This window comes from Lactuca virosa, chromosome 7, assembly GCF_052849685.1.
Source record: "Lactuca virosa cultivar CGN04683 chromosome 7, Lactuca_virosa_CGN04683_v6, whole genome shotgun sequence".
NCBI lineage: Eukaryota > Viridiplantae > Streptophyta > Magnoliopsida > Asterales > Asteraceae > Lactuca > Lactuca virosa.
The window spans coordinates 170,145,951-170,159,924 of NC_136432.1; the positions used below are offsets into that span (position 1 = coordinate 170,145,951).

General features: G+C 36.6%; 1 protein-coding gene across 1 annotated transcript; it reads left to right on the forward strand.

The window, feature by feature from the left end:
• Positions 1 to 5,510: 5,510 nt before the first annotated feature.
• Positions 5,511 to 9,290, forward strand: LOC145124022 (sodium/calcium exchanger NCL-like). Its single transcript, XM_079059230.1, has 7 exons — positions 5,511 to 5,968; positions 6,757 to 6,942; positions 7,023 to 7,204; positions 7,282 to 7,427; positions 7,520 to 7,796; positions 7,880 to 8,185; positions 8,829 to 9,290. The coding sequence occupies exons 1-7, from the start codon at positions 5,587 to 5,589 to the stop codon at positions 9,075 to 9,077; spliced, it is 1,728 nt and encodes a 575-aa protein (XP_078915356.1). The 5' UTR covers positions 5,511 to 5,586; the 3' UTR covers positions 9,078 to 9,290.
• Positions 9,291 to 13,974: the final 4,684 nt, after the last annotated feature.

Sequence of the window (13,974 nt, forward strand, 5' to 3'; positions counted from 1 at the left end):
ATACACCAAAACTACACCAAGATGCTCGCAAATGGCTTCCAAATCACAAGAAAACACAAAAATGGGTTAAGGTTTTCGTGGTGGCTGCCTAGAGGTGAGAGGCAGGCTGGACCAAAGGCATAAGGTCCTTTATATAGGAATGAAACCCTAAAAGTTAGGGTTTTAGAATCTGCGCGTGTACGCTGCGTGTACCCTTTGGTATGTTGGGCGTACGTGCATGGTCTCCCCGCCCAAATCCCTTGAGTACGTTGAGCGTAACTGCCATGGTATGCCCCACGTAATGCCCTTCTCAGCCCAATTCTTGAAGCCCAACGATCCTGGACCAAACCAAAACAACCCATTATTCAATAAGATAATTAATATTAATACCTGGTAAATCCCGAATGTTACAAAATTTTCTCTATATTCTCAACCTCCTTGGCCATCTCCAATTTCAATTCAACCATCTTGAGATCCATAAACTCTTTCATAGTCTTTACTTGCTCAACGAAAAGCTCATGACGCTCCTTAGGAACATCACAGAGCTTTTGAATCTCGTACTCAAAACTTTTAGCATGAACTTCCAACCTTTCAAACCCTAGTTTTTTGGTGTGTGTTTTTGAGCTTGAAAGTGTGTGTTCTTGTTCTTGTGAAGGAGGAAGAAGGTGGTATATCAGCTTGGAAGTTCAACTCAACTTAGATCCATAAGTATCTCAACCTCAAGCATCCCCATAAGGTATAAAGCTTGGAATTTGATGATTTATTTGCCAAGAGTGTCTTATGCATGAGAAATAAGTAAGTTTTTGGTCTTCTTTCTTCCCTTCTTTCTCTCTAAAAACCGTGAGTATGAAGAGCTCTCTTCTTTTGAAGTTTGGTGCTTTACTTTGGTGATTAGAAGCCCGCTTGAGTTGTCTCATTTAGTGCTTATTTAAGTTAAGCACTTAAAGGTTTAAGACACTCAAGAATACAAGAAGGAACTAGAATTCCAAGTGCCTTAATCTTGATGGTGGATACTTGTAGAGATGATGATTTGATCTTTCCATCTTCATCAACACCCCAAAACCAAGTGGGTTCAAAGGCTTCAAAGGTTGTCATTCTAAACACCCTTTGGTTGTGTTTTTATTTCATTCTAACCTCTATAAATGGATCCATGATGGTTTGGTTTTGTTATGAACTAAAAATAAACTTGTTATTTTTAAAGTCTTCTGTTGCCGGGTTTTGTGAAAAACAAGCTTATATTTTGTATCAAAACCCATCAGAGTATGAGCTACTTCAGGCCCTTGAGGTGTAGTTATCTGTAATATTGAGCTTATGGAGTCATAAAAATGAGAACTTAGTCACTCTCATTAAGCGATGCATGAGTTTTGGAGTCTTGGATGACTTTTGGACCAAGGGGTTGAATTTATACCCTTTTGTATGCATAAAAATGGATAAAGTCAGAGACTTTATCCATTAAGACGTCCCTTTTGTCTAGATCTGAAGTTTGATGAGTTGGATTTCAGAATTAAGGACGTAATAAAAGAATTTGGATTCAACGCGAATACGATAGGTGTACATGTGGGTACGCAACGCATACCTTCTTTTTGTCCCGTAGAAACCCAATGACCCTTTATGTAGGGCGTAGAGAGGTAGTACGCAGGGCGTACTCGGTTTGTATGGGAAATATTGACCAATTGAACTTTAACCATTGACTCTAACCATTAATCAAGTTTGACCTTAGGTCAAATAGAGTATTTTAAGTGTTGAATTGAGGGTTGGTCAATTTTTATGGCGTAAGTGACTGTTAGGGAAAGTATTTGGAGCAATGATTAGTCCACCTATCTTTCAGACGGTGAGGTGAGTTCTTCTCACTGTATTCGTGGGTCGAAGGCACCAATGTCAGCCCACTAGGTTATGTATCCTGGTATATAGGATGTTGTTATGTTGTAGTGACCTGTTAGATTGTAGACCTGCACGATTTCCTGTACTTGCTTATTATTGTTTATCTGTTGCATATGTCGACATATTGGTGGTTGGGTTAAGACTCTGTGTCAACAAACCCGAGTGGTTGGGTTGAGACTTTGTGTCAACTAACCCGAATGGTTGATTTGAGACTCTATGTCGACAAACCCGGATGGTTGGGTTAAGGCCTTGAGCCAACAAACCCTATATGCTTGTATTGTAATTGTTATTGTATTTTGTGTGGGGTTTTTTGGGAAACTCGCTAAGCTTGGGCTTACAGTTAAGTGTTATCTTTCAAGTACTTCAGATGATCGGGGCAAGGCGAAGGCATGAACATACACATCCTCCAGTGATATGTTTTGGAGATTTTATGATATTCTGATTTTGGGATAATCGTATCTCATACTTGGTTTTTATGACTTGGGTTTTGATTGAAACAATGATTTTACTTTAATTGAAAAATGAAAATTTTATCGTGATTTTTGGGTCGTTACAAGTTGGTATCAGAGCCCTGGTTTGAGAGAATTGGATGAATATTCGTGTGAATCCAAACTCAAACTAAGGATCTGCAAAAGTTTTCAAATTGTTTTCAAGAATAACCAATGAGGGACGAGATGTGTACGATCAGCCGGAGCAAGAAAGTATTCCCTAAGATACACCCACTGTTACTTGCTTATGATAATTATGATAGAATTGCATGCTAGTTGTAGGCTAAAGATCTTTATGAATTGCATGATAGAATTGCCTGAATTATGATGCCTGATAGCCTAGGAGATTTTCTTGTATGCTAGATGGAATTGACATCATTATTGTAGTTGCTTAGTGTATGCACCATAATGGTACATAACTAAGATTTTATATCCTGAGAATATTTGATTTAACATTATTTCCTGTTCCTTGTTTGGTTGTGGGCTTAGGGTAGAATCAAGTATTCGACTGTCTATGGAATCCAGAGTTATGTATGATTAGCATGCATGAGTGACTGCAGGGTTGGTGGAAGTTCCATGAGTGAGTGCAGTTATGTGTTTAAAGTGTATTTTTGAAATAAAAATGAGATCATAAATTGGCTTTTGATGGGCTATGTTCATATTGACGAAATTATAAATGTCTCAATTCATTTTATTTATGATTTTTTTATGGATACTGAATAAAAAAATATAAGTTTTTATGGATGTTATTGTTGTTTTTTTTTTGCCACTGTCGTAACTTCTATTTTAATGGAATAATTCTTTTAATTTTTATCTTTTTAAGAGTTCTGCTTTGAAAAATTGCATCTTCCATTCTTTTTTAATTTAATACATACAAATATGAATAATTTTATTAGGTAGTTACATAATTGTTGTCTTAAATATATAACTTTGTATTATATATTTGATTAATATATTTTTAGAATAACAATAACATACATTCTCTTGTAAATAAATACACATAAAATAATACATGCACATGATTTAGTTTTTAATAATTGGTTTGAATATGTTTGGTATAATATTTGGTTAGACATTAGATAGTTAAAGATAATGCTCAATCAAATAAATAGTTTTTAAATTAATTAATCATAACAATAGTTAAAGCATCACTAAATCAAGAATTATATTGCAAAATTTGATTACCATATATGTGTATCTTATCATATTGTTTAAAAAGCTTATAATTTTTTTTTATATATCAACATAATGTAAGAATTATTATTTCGTAGTTAATATGAATAACTACGTAATATTAATTTGCGAATATGCCTAGTATTTTCATAAGAGCGGTGAAGGCCGGTAAGATTTGGGTATATCCATTAATATTAGTTTTAGATAGATGTTGTATCTATAAACTACATTGTTATAAGCTAAATATTTCGTTTGAGAATAACATTTTCAAACATTTATATTACGGAAGTAATACTTGTTCGGAATCCAGAATAGCACTTTAGGATCCACAATGATTTTTCGGAACAAAACATTTTAGACATAATGATCATTTTACCAAAAGACAAATAAGTTGATCATTTTAAATCTTATGATATTTTTGTCAATAACCCAAAAATAAAACTATTTATTTTTATTTTTATTTTTATTTACCTTTTTATGGTTAGTCATTCTAGAAATAGCAAAATTTTAATCTTATTAAAGAGTGTTAATGTTAAAATGTGCGTTTCGAAAGTGGTTATATGATATGATAAATTAAATATCCTTCTAGTTATATAATTAGTTAATGGGTGAAATGATTAAAATAGATTAATAAATTTACTTTTATATTTTAATAACCACTTCGCTTAAAATACTTGAAGAAAATAATCAATCATGTGAACAATAATATTATTTTTAAGCTTTTGAGAAAATGGATTTTGAATGGTATTATTATTATTATATATATATTAAAGTTGTGGAAGAAAGGAATAGTAAACTTGGAATACTTTGTCCAGGTTTGGTCCCTTGATTTATATATCCGGTCCCTATACTTCTTTAATTAATTTATTCATGTCCTTTTGTTTGTGTTCCATTCATCTTCCCATTTTTTTGGCAGAATTGGTCCTTGTATTATTGTTGGAAGTTAGGAATACTAAATTTGGATGTTTTTTTGGCAACTTTGGTCATTATTCTTTACCCATTTTGACACTTTTGGTCCTTGCAATCAATATTTTTACACTTTTTTGGAACCTTTTAATATTTAAAGTTTGGCCACAAAACTTTAACGGTTTGACAACTTTGATCCCTTTTCTAAAAAGTTGCTAATTCCTACCCCTTAAATTCTTTAGCCATTTTCACACTTCTGGTCCTTGCAGTCAAAACTTTTACATTTTTTGTCCGGGGCAAAGCCCGGACTTTTCATCCTTGCACTTTCTATGTCTGTCATATTTATCAATTCGGAAACAAAATTGAAAGCTTCTGGCCGTCATTATATATATATATATATATATATATATATATATATATATATATATATATATATATATATATATATATATATATTAAATCTAAAGGAGCTTAGAAATAGTATTCTTTTAGCCTTTAGGGTTTTGCCACATAAGTTTGCTGAACTTGACACTTTTAGTCCCTAAAGTCAAAATTTTTACATTTTTGCCTTTTGATTAAGTTTTTGTGCCTTAAGGTTTTTGCCACAAATCTTTAATGACTTTGACACTTTTAGTCCTTATATTCAAAGGTATTACATTTTGGTGTTTTTGCCACAATTCTTTAATGAATTTGACACTTTTTGTCCTTGTAGTCAAAAGTTTTACATTTTGACATAAAAAACAAAAAAACCTCCTTTAAAATTTTGCCAACATATTTTCCTAACGTTAACAACTTTAATATTATTGCCACAACATTTTGGATTTTCTCCACCAGTGTCCTTTTTTTTGTTGTACACTTTTGGCATCTAATTTTAGGAGTTGTCGACTTTCTTCCCTATTTATGGTGATTTACAATTTCAACACATATCTTTTAAAGTTTGCCGATTTTTTCCATATTACCCCAAAAGCGGCATAGCCGCGGGTTCTTTACTAGTATTTATCAATTCGGAAACAACATTGAAAGTTTCTGCCCCCGCCTAGCGGGGTAACCTTTCTAGTTATTTATTAAGAGACATCAATATAAAACGAGACTTTCGGACTCTCTTTTGACGGTTAATAGATCCCATCACCACTGATTCACGCCGATCGTCGCCGGCCACATGGCGCACAAGTCGCTCCTCTTACTCACAATCTCATCTCTCCTCATCTTCACCGTCGTCGGCCGTGTAATCACCACCACTTCAACATCAGATCTCGTCTCCGACGGCGTTCACGATGGATACGGCGGCGTACTCCGTCTTAATCCCTTCGTATCAGCTGAAGAACCAGAAGCTTGTGAACAGTCGTACGGATTCTTGCCTTGCACCAACACAGCACTTGGCAACCTCTTCCTCATTTTAGTCTATGGTTACCTCATGTACCTCGCTGCTACCTACCTCTCTGCTGGTAGTGAGCTGCTACTCGAGATTTTAGGGCCAGGTCTTGTTGGCGGATTATTGCTTCCAATTCTCGGTGCTCTTCCCGATGCTATGCTTATTCTCGGTAAACAATTTTAATACATACCTAGTACTAAATCGTTCTGATTTCTCTCTCAATGTTGCTTCCTCTTTTGCTTCTCAGATATAAGATCTTAGTTCAAACTAACTTTTCATCTCGATCCGATGATTACGAAAAAGGATTCGAAATATAATTCTCAGTTTTTTTTTTCTTTTCTTTTGTTTCGATTCTACAGGGATTCTAAATAGAATCCTCCTTTTCCTTGTTATTTTATTTGGAATTTTGAATTATATTTATTAAATAGTGGTCGAAATTGAACTCGATTTCTATTATCGTCTCTATTCGATTATCTCTATGTAAAACTTTTTGACAAACATGCCCATTTGTCTCCGCATTATTACTGGTTCAGATTAAAAGTAGGCAAGTAGTCAGATCAATGTGTGGGGCTTTTCATTTCAAGATCCAGAATTACACTTTTGCTAGAATCCAATTCCTATTAAGGATTTTCTATTGATTAAGATCGGAAAAAAAAAGATCGGAAAAGAAACTTGGGTTATTACTATTAGGCAAAGATATTTTGAGAGCAACGTTTAAGCATAAAAAAACCTCAAATTAAAGAAAAATCGTAGTTCATAATATATGCTTAGAACTTTTATTTTAAACAACAAAACTCATAACCTAAAAGCTTACTGCTTACTGCTACTTTTACCCCACACTTTTACTCAAACTTCCAGCTTCCACCTGTTATTAGTTATAACATCAATAGATCTATGGGAAGTAATTCCTAACATTTTATACATGTGTATATCTTACAATCTACTTCCTTCTTGTAGTATCTGGATTATCTGGAAGTGTTGATGTTGCTCAAGATCAGGTGTCTGTAGGAATGGGTTTATTAGCAGGTTCAACAGTCATGCTTATCACTGTAATATGGGGCACATGCATCATTGTTGGGAAATGTGATATAGAGAACTCAGTTGCAGTAGATAACACAGATACTAAAGGCTTCAGCTTACTAGGTACTTTACAGTTTACAGTTTACATCCCTCCTCTCATCAAACATTCCAACAAGGGTAAATCAGTAATTTAACCACTGCAGGTTCTGGTGTGAGTACTGATATTTGGACAAGCTATTCTGGGATGATCATGGCTGTATCTGTGATCCCATTTATCGTTGTTCAATTCCCACAAATCATGCATTCAGATTCTGGAAGACACTTGTCTGTTTTACTTGGTCTTATAGTCTCTGTTTCTCTTTTAATTGCATACTGTGTTTATCAGGTAAATATTTATATTTTATAACAAATTTTCAACTGTTCATGTGATTTCATTTGAGAATTTTTTTTTTTTTTTCTCAGGTTATGCAGCCTAAATTACAAAAAAGACGCCTTGCTTTTGCAAAACACAAACATGTAAGATCTAGAATTCTTAAGTACTTAAAGATGCGTGCACTTGGAAGACTTTTGACTGATCAAGGTGAACCTAACAAAGAAGTTTTAGAAAAGTAAGTTATTAATTTTTATAACTTTAGTGTATATATATGTTATATATATGTGTGATTTAATAAACTTATACAAAAATGTATGAGTATGACAGGCTATTTAAGTCGATTGATGTGAATGAAAACGGATGGCTTTCACATACTGAGTTAAGGGCATTGGTTGTGGGAATGAGATTACATGAAATAAATTTGAAAGAAGAAGATGCTGTTGATAGAGTTATGAAAGATTTTGATAAGTCTAGAAACAATGAGATTGATTTTGATGAATTTATTGATGGAATTGGAAAATGGCTTGAGGAGGCGAAAACTACTAAAATAAATGCTCCTATTGCTGGACCTGACACGTTGAAGTACATTCATGACTATTATGAGGTAGGAATGGAATCTCCAATTCCAATTCCACGAACCAATAAACACCATAACATAAAAAAAAAATATATATATGATTTTTTCAGGAGACGAAAAAGCAACATGATCTTTTAGGAGACGATGCGGGGGAAGATGAAGAGGAAGGGGTGGATGATCCACGAAGTACAACAATAAAAGCTGTTTTGTATTTAATATTGGGGACTATAATTGCGGCTTCATTTGCGGATCCTCTTGTGGGTGCAGTTGATGGGTTTTCAGCTGCAACGAGTATTCCTTCTTTCTTCATCTCCTTCATCGCGTTGCCATTAGCAACCAATTCCAGTGAAGCTGTCTCTGCAATCATCTTCGCCACCCGCAAAAAGAAAAGATCCGCCTCCCTCACATTCTCCGAGGTTCGTTTTTCTCTCTCTTGTTGTTTTTTTAAATATTGAATTTGTATCGGATAACACCATTATGACCTATAAATCATCAGTACAACAAAACGAGTTTAGGGGCCTTAAATATTGAATTTTATGCATTATATTACATTTTTGGTCCTTGGGTATAGTCGATTTTTGCAATTTTGGTCCCAAAAAGTTTCTTTTGCAAGTTTGGTACTTGTTTGAGGTTTTTGTAATGTATTTGGTCCATGTTTCTAGTAAAAATGTAAAATGACTGTTTTTGGGACCAAAATTGCCAAAATCAGTGGCTAAAAGTAGTCAATTTACTTTTATTTATTTATTTGTTTTGCATCATATTACATTTTTGGTCCTTGGGGATAGTCGATTTTTCCAATTTTGGTTCCAAAAAGTTCTCTTGTGATTTTGGTACTTGTTTGAAGTTTTTGTGATTTTGGGACCAAAATTGCAAAAAATCAGTTGACCAAAAGTAGTCATTTTACTCAAAACATGGAACAAAAACCAACAAAAAACCTCAAATAAGGAAACTTATTATCAGGACCAAATTTGCAAAAAACAACTGTACTTAGGGACCAAAAATGTAATTTACTCTAAATGAAAGGATATCTTACCATTTAACCTTTAATTTGTTTTACAGTTATATGGGGCAGTAACGATGAATAATATCCTGTGCCTATCGGTGTTTTTAGCACTTGTGTATGTGAGAGGACTAACATGGGATTTTTCGTCTGAAGTGCTTGTGATTCTCATTGTTTGCATTGTGATGGGCGTTTTCGGAAGTTTGCGTACAACTTTTCCTCTATGGACATCTTTCATTGCTTTCGCCCTCTATCCCTTCTCTCTTGTTTTGGTATATGTTCTTGACTATGTCTTCGGCTGGTCATAGTCGTAGATTGAAATTCCAAGGGCGTTTTGGGAAAAAAAACAGTGTTTTGTATTTTTATTGTTGAAAAAAATGAGATATCTGTAGAAAGACTAGAAACTCACGAGAACCTCAATTTCACTGCTTTTGATTATCCGAGTTTAGCCTATTGGCATGCGATTTGCTTTCATCTTTTGTAAACTAATACGAAAAATAAATTATTACTCTCTTACCACATGTACTTATTATGTATGAATTGCATCTTGAATATACTTATTAGGGAATTTGACTTCGAAAGTTCCTAAATACTTGAGCCAATTGTATAGAGCATAATCAGTTTTAAATCTTCTTATTTGATGATTGTTTATTGTTGGTTTTCTTTAATCTGAGAAATTATAATACTCGTGTGATTTGGAGTTTGACGTTTTAACCTTTAAGTCTGATTTTTCATTAAATAATATCAAATTATTAAAATTTCAAATTAAGTTAATTTAAAGTAATTAAATTAATTTTTAATCAGTAATTAGGATTGGGAGTTCGACTTTTCAACCATTAGAGCAAGGTATGACTTTTGACCAAATATATTAAGAGCAAATTACACAAATGGTCCCTATGGTTTAGGGTAATTTGCGTGTTTGGTCCTTAATTTATTTTTTTAACTCGGAAGGTCCCTACTGTTTGTTTTTGTTACACGTTTGGTCCCTGTCTCACCTAAAAAGACTATTTTGCCCTTATTTTTAAACTTGTTTAAATAAACACACCCCAACCCCCTCACATTACCCTACTTACCAGACCAATTTTCTCTATTTAAATAATAGTATTTTTAGGTAAGATAGGGACCAAACGCGAAACAAAAACAAAAACTAAGGACCAAGCGCGTAACAAAAACAAACATTAGGGACCTTCCGAATTAAAAAAATAAATTAGGGACCAAGTGCACAAATTACCCCAAACCATAGGGACCATTCGTGTAATATACTCTATATTTAACTAGATTTTGTTGGGGGAGTATAAGTTGGGTGATGGTGGACCGAATACCTAATGGATCATGTAAAATCACTTACCGTATGTATGAGTTACAAGAAATCCAGTCTAGGATAATCCACGACCCTTGTGTATCTACACATAAAAACACAAACTAAATCGCTAGTGAGTTATGAGTTTGTTCAAGAAGAAAAATAGCTGAAAAACGTTCTCTATACCGCTCAACAGAGGTGTCATATATATACATAGATTATGGTTTCTATCTTCTAAATTAGTTAGAAGAATCATGAACTTAATGGCTTAATCAGTTGTTTTCAAAACTGATAAGATTTGTCAATCTTACTATAATCACCCATTAGAATTTGATTTTTACATAAGGAAACTAATTCAAATTTTCAAAGACCTTTTAGGGTGTTGCCCCTCAACCCCACTAGGGGCGGCCCCTCAGACCCTGCAAGGGGGTACGACCCCCTTGACCCCTTCCTTTTTGTTTTATCGACTTATAATTTGATCTTATATATGCATGAACTCCACATTCACTTAACATATAATATAGAATACAAATAATAAGGCCATTAGCTCACATGTTAATTCAATTACCCAATATACCTGGTGAGACTAAAATCACCAACAAACCCCCCCCCCCCCCCCCCCCCAATTTTATTATAACCCATGAACTAACATAAAGTTATATAAACAAACCAAAACCGGTACGTGAAGAGAGTGTCAGTCCCCAAAACGCTACGTATCTGTAACGTCCCATTTTTCGAGTCCAAAAATTTCATTTTTATTTAACTGATTATAAAAACATTCATAAGAAAACTAAGTAAAATATATCATTTCGCAAATCAATATATCATGTCTGAAAATCCAATCATATAATAGCAACATGTCAGAGTACAATCCCAGAATATCTCAAGTGCGGAAAATCAATGCGTGTGTGTATGATGCGCTGCTACCGCGCCGGCTCCTTCCCCTTCGCTGAAGAGGTACCTGAAACCAAAACTGTAAACTGTAAGCACGAAGCTTAGTGATTTCCCCCATCGTACCACATTCCATACAATCATATAGCATACATACTGCCAGGCAATTCTGGGGTGCCTGACCTACCCGGTACGACCATTCTGGGGTGCCGACCTACCCGTGTCGAGCCATTCTCGGGTGCCGACCTACCCGTGTCGAGCCATTCTGGGGTGCTGACCTACCCATCGGTCCTAACAACCGAACCTCGGGGACTATTCCACCCCCTACTACTACTATCACATACATCATAACATAAACATACTATCAGACATATCTGGGGTGTCCGAACTACCCTTTGGTCCTAACAACCGAACTTGGGGACTACTCCCCTCTTACTACCACTATCACATATAACATATCATGCCAGCATATAAACATATCATAACATACTGTCAGACATATCTAGGGTGTCCGACCTACCCTTCAGTCCTAACAATAGAACTCTACTACTATCACATATAACATATCATGCCAACATATAACATATCAGGTAGTAGCAAACCTAGATGATATGTAATATCCATAAAATTTACGCCAAATTTAAACTTTTCCATTCACAATTAAAACCCAAATTAGTAATTGTTTACAAATTGTTTTCAAATCATTTTTCATCAGAGTGTCCCATAAACAGATCATAAGGATGAGGAGCGGTACGGTCACGCCTTCGCCTTGCCACGATCTCCTGAAGTACCTGAAACAATAACTGAAAACTGTAAGCCCAAGGGCTTAGTGAGCTACCCCCAAAATACCAATACCACTGTAACACCCATAAAATTTGAGCCAAATTAAAACATTTTAAATCATTCAAAAACCATTACGTTCATACAACTCGTTTTCAAAATAGTTTAAACATCAGAGTATCCCCCAGAACCATATCATATAAATCATAAAACATGAGGAGCGGTACGATCACGCCTTCGCCTTGCCACGATCTCCTGAAGTACCTGAAACAATACACTGAAACTTTAAGCCCGAAAGCTTAGTGAGTTACCCCCAAAATACCAACCACACATAACATACTCATAACATATCATATATAGAACAACCATGCACATCGGGTCTACTGTGTGACTGGTCCGCCCGCACCGGGCCTTCAGTTCACCTGGTCCACCCTCCAAGTCTAGCCATGTACGTCGAGTCTACAGTGTGATTGGTTCGCCCGCACCGGGCCTTCAATCCACCTGGTCCACTCTCTGAGTCTACAGTATGACTGGCCCGCCCGCACCGGGCCTTCAGTCGGCCTGGTCCACTCTCTGAGCCTCGGGACGTCTGGTCCGCCCTCTTGGGGCCTTCAGCCTATCCGGACCGCTCGCTGGGCCTTCGGAACATCCGGTCCGCCTTGGGTATGTTGGCCTACAGCACAAAGTAGGACCCGCCTCAACCCAACCCCAGTCCAACAACCATGTGCACATAAACATATAATCATATAACATCTCACAACTAATCAAACCGATCCAGCATATCACATAACATAACAACATCCTAACCAGGATACCGACCTAACCGGTCACTAGCATATCATCATCCTATATACCAGGATACCGACCTTAACCAGGTCTCTAACGCATATCATCCTAACTACAGGATGCAAACATAGCAAAGCAATAACATAACAAACAATACCCAGATTTCCATCCGATAAAGGGCCGGCCTTGGTGCCGTAGACCCTGTTGATATAGTGAGGATAACTCACCTCGCAATTGCCGGCTGGAAGGATAAGATCAGCTGCTCCGACCACCGACACGAACTCCACCACCGTACACTACCAAGAACCAGATTCATAAGCCCAATATTACCAAAATACCCTTGGTAGACAAACTGGTCAACTCTTGGTCAAAGTCAAAGTCCTCAGTCAAAGTCAACCTCCTGACTAACTCTATTCGCCGAGTCGACCCGTCGACTCGTCGAGTCCCTATACTCAGAAACTCCCATAACACGACTCTACTCGCCGAGTCACCCCAAGACTCGTCGAGTCCAACGATCTCCGAGTCCCGTCCTGCTCAACTCACCGAGTCACCTCCCGACTCACTGCTTCATGGTTTGACCAGAAAAGATTGGGGTTCTGCGACCAGACTCGCCGAGTCCAGAACAGACTCGCTGAGTCCAAGGCAATCTTCAACAGACTCGCCGAGTTGTTCTTCAACTCGCCGAGTCCATGCACATGTTCATACAACTCGTCGAGTACACCATGTGACTCGCCGAGTCCCTTCAGTTCTCAATCCATGCAGAGGCTTTTCGAGCCATGCTGAGGCTCCAATCCATAGATCCACTCTTCTACAGCCTAACCCTCACATAAAGTTGCAAACTTTACGTGAAACCAAGGAGATATAAGTCCAAAACACTCTAGGGCTAGGGTTTATGACAAAAGGGCTTCACCAACAACTCAAAGACTGATACTTTATGACTTTCTGGACCAACACAAGTCTAGATCTGAAGTAGCAACCTCAGATCTAAGCCTCTAACTCAAATTAACTCATAATCATACCAAAAATGCCCCAAATCTCAAATGATAATAGATCTAGATGCAAAAGAGCCCAAGCAACAGATTATTACCTCCAATATAAGCTCCAACTGAAGTAGATCCCGGATCTACACCACTCCTTTGCAGCAAGCCTCTTGATCTTCAAGCCTCTTTCCAAGATTTCCTCTTCCAAAGCTCTATTCTCTCTATTAATGGAAACTCACACGAAATTAGGGTTTCTGGAACTCTTTGGGGGAATTAGGAGGCTGGGAGAAGGACATAAAGTCCTTTAAATAGGGTGCAACCCTCGGGATCAGGCTTTTCTCATTCCAGCACCAACTCGTCGAGTCCACGCCGCCGACTCGGCGAGTTGGCCACTTAATACCGCGATCAATCCCGTTCCGACTCGGCGAGTAAACGGACCTACTCGTCGAGTCCCTTTCCTAATTTTAC

Coding starts and splice junctions, on each gene's coding strand:
- LOC145124022 (XM_079059230.1), top strand. CDS start 5,587: ATGGCGCACAAGTCGCTCCTCTTACTCACAATCTCATCTCTCCTCATC. Junction 7,205..7,281: donor TTGCATACTGTGTTTATCAG/GTAAATATTTAT, acceptor TTTTTTTCTCAG/GTTATGCAGCCTAAATTACA. Junction 8,186..8,828: donor CCTCCCTCACATTCTCCGAG/GTTCGTTTTTCT, acceptor TTTGTTTTACAG/TTATATGGGGCAGTAACGAT.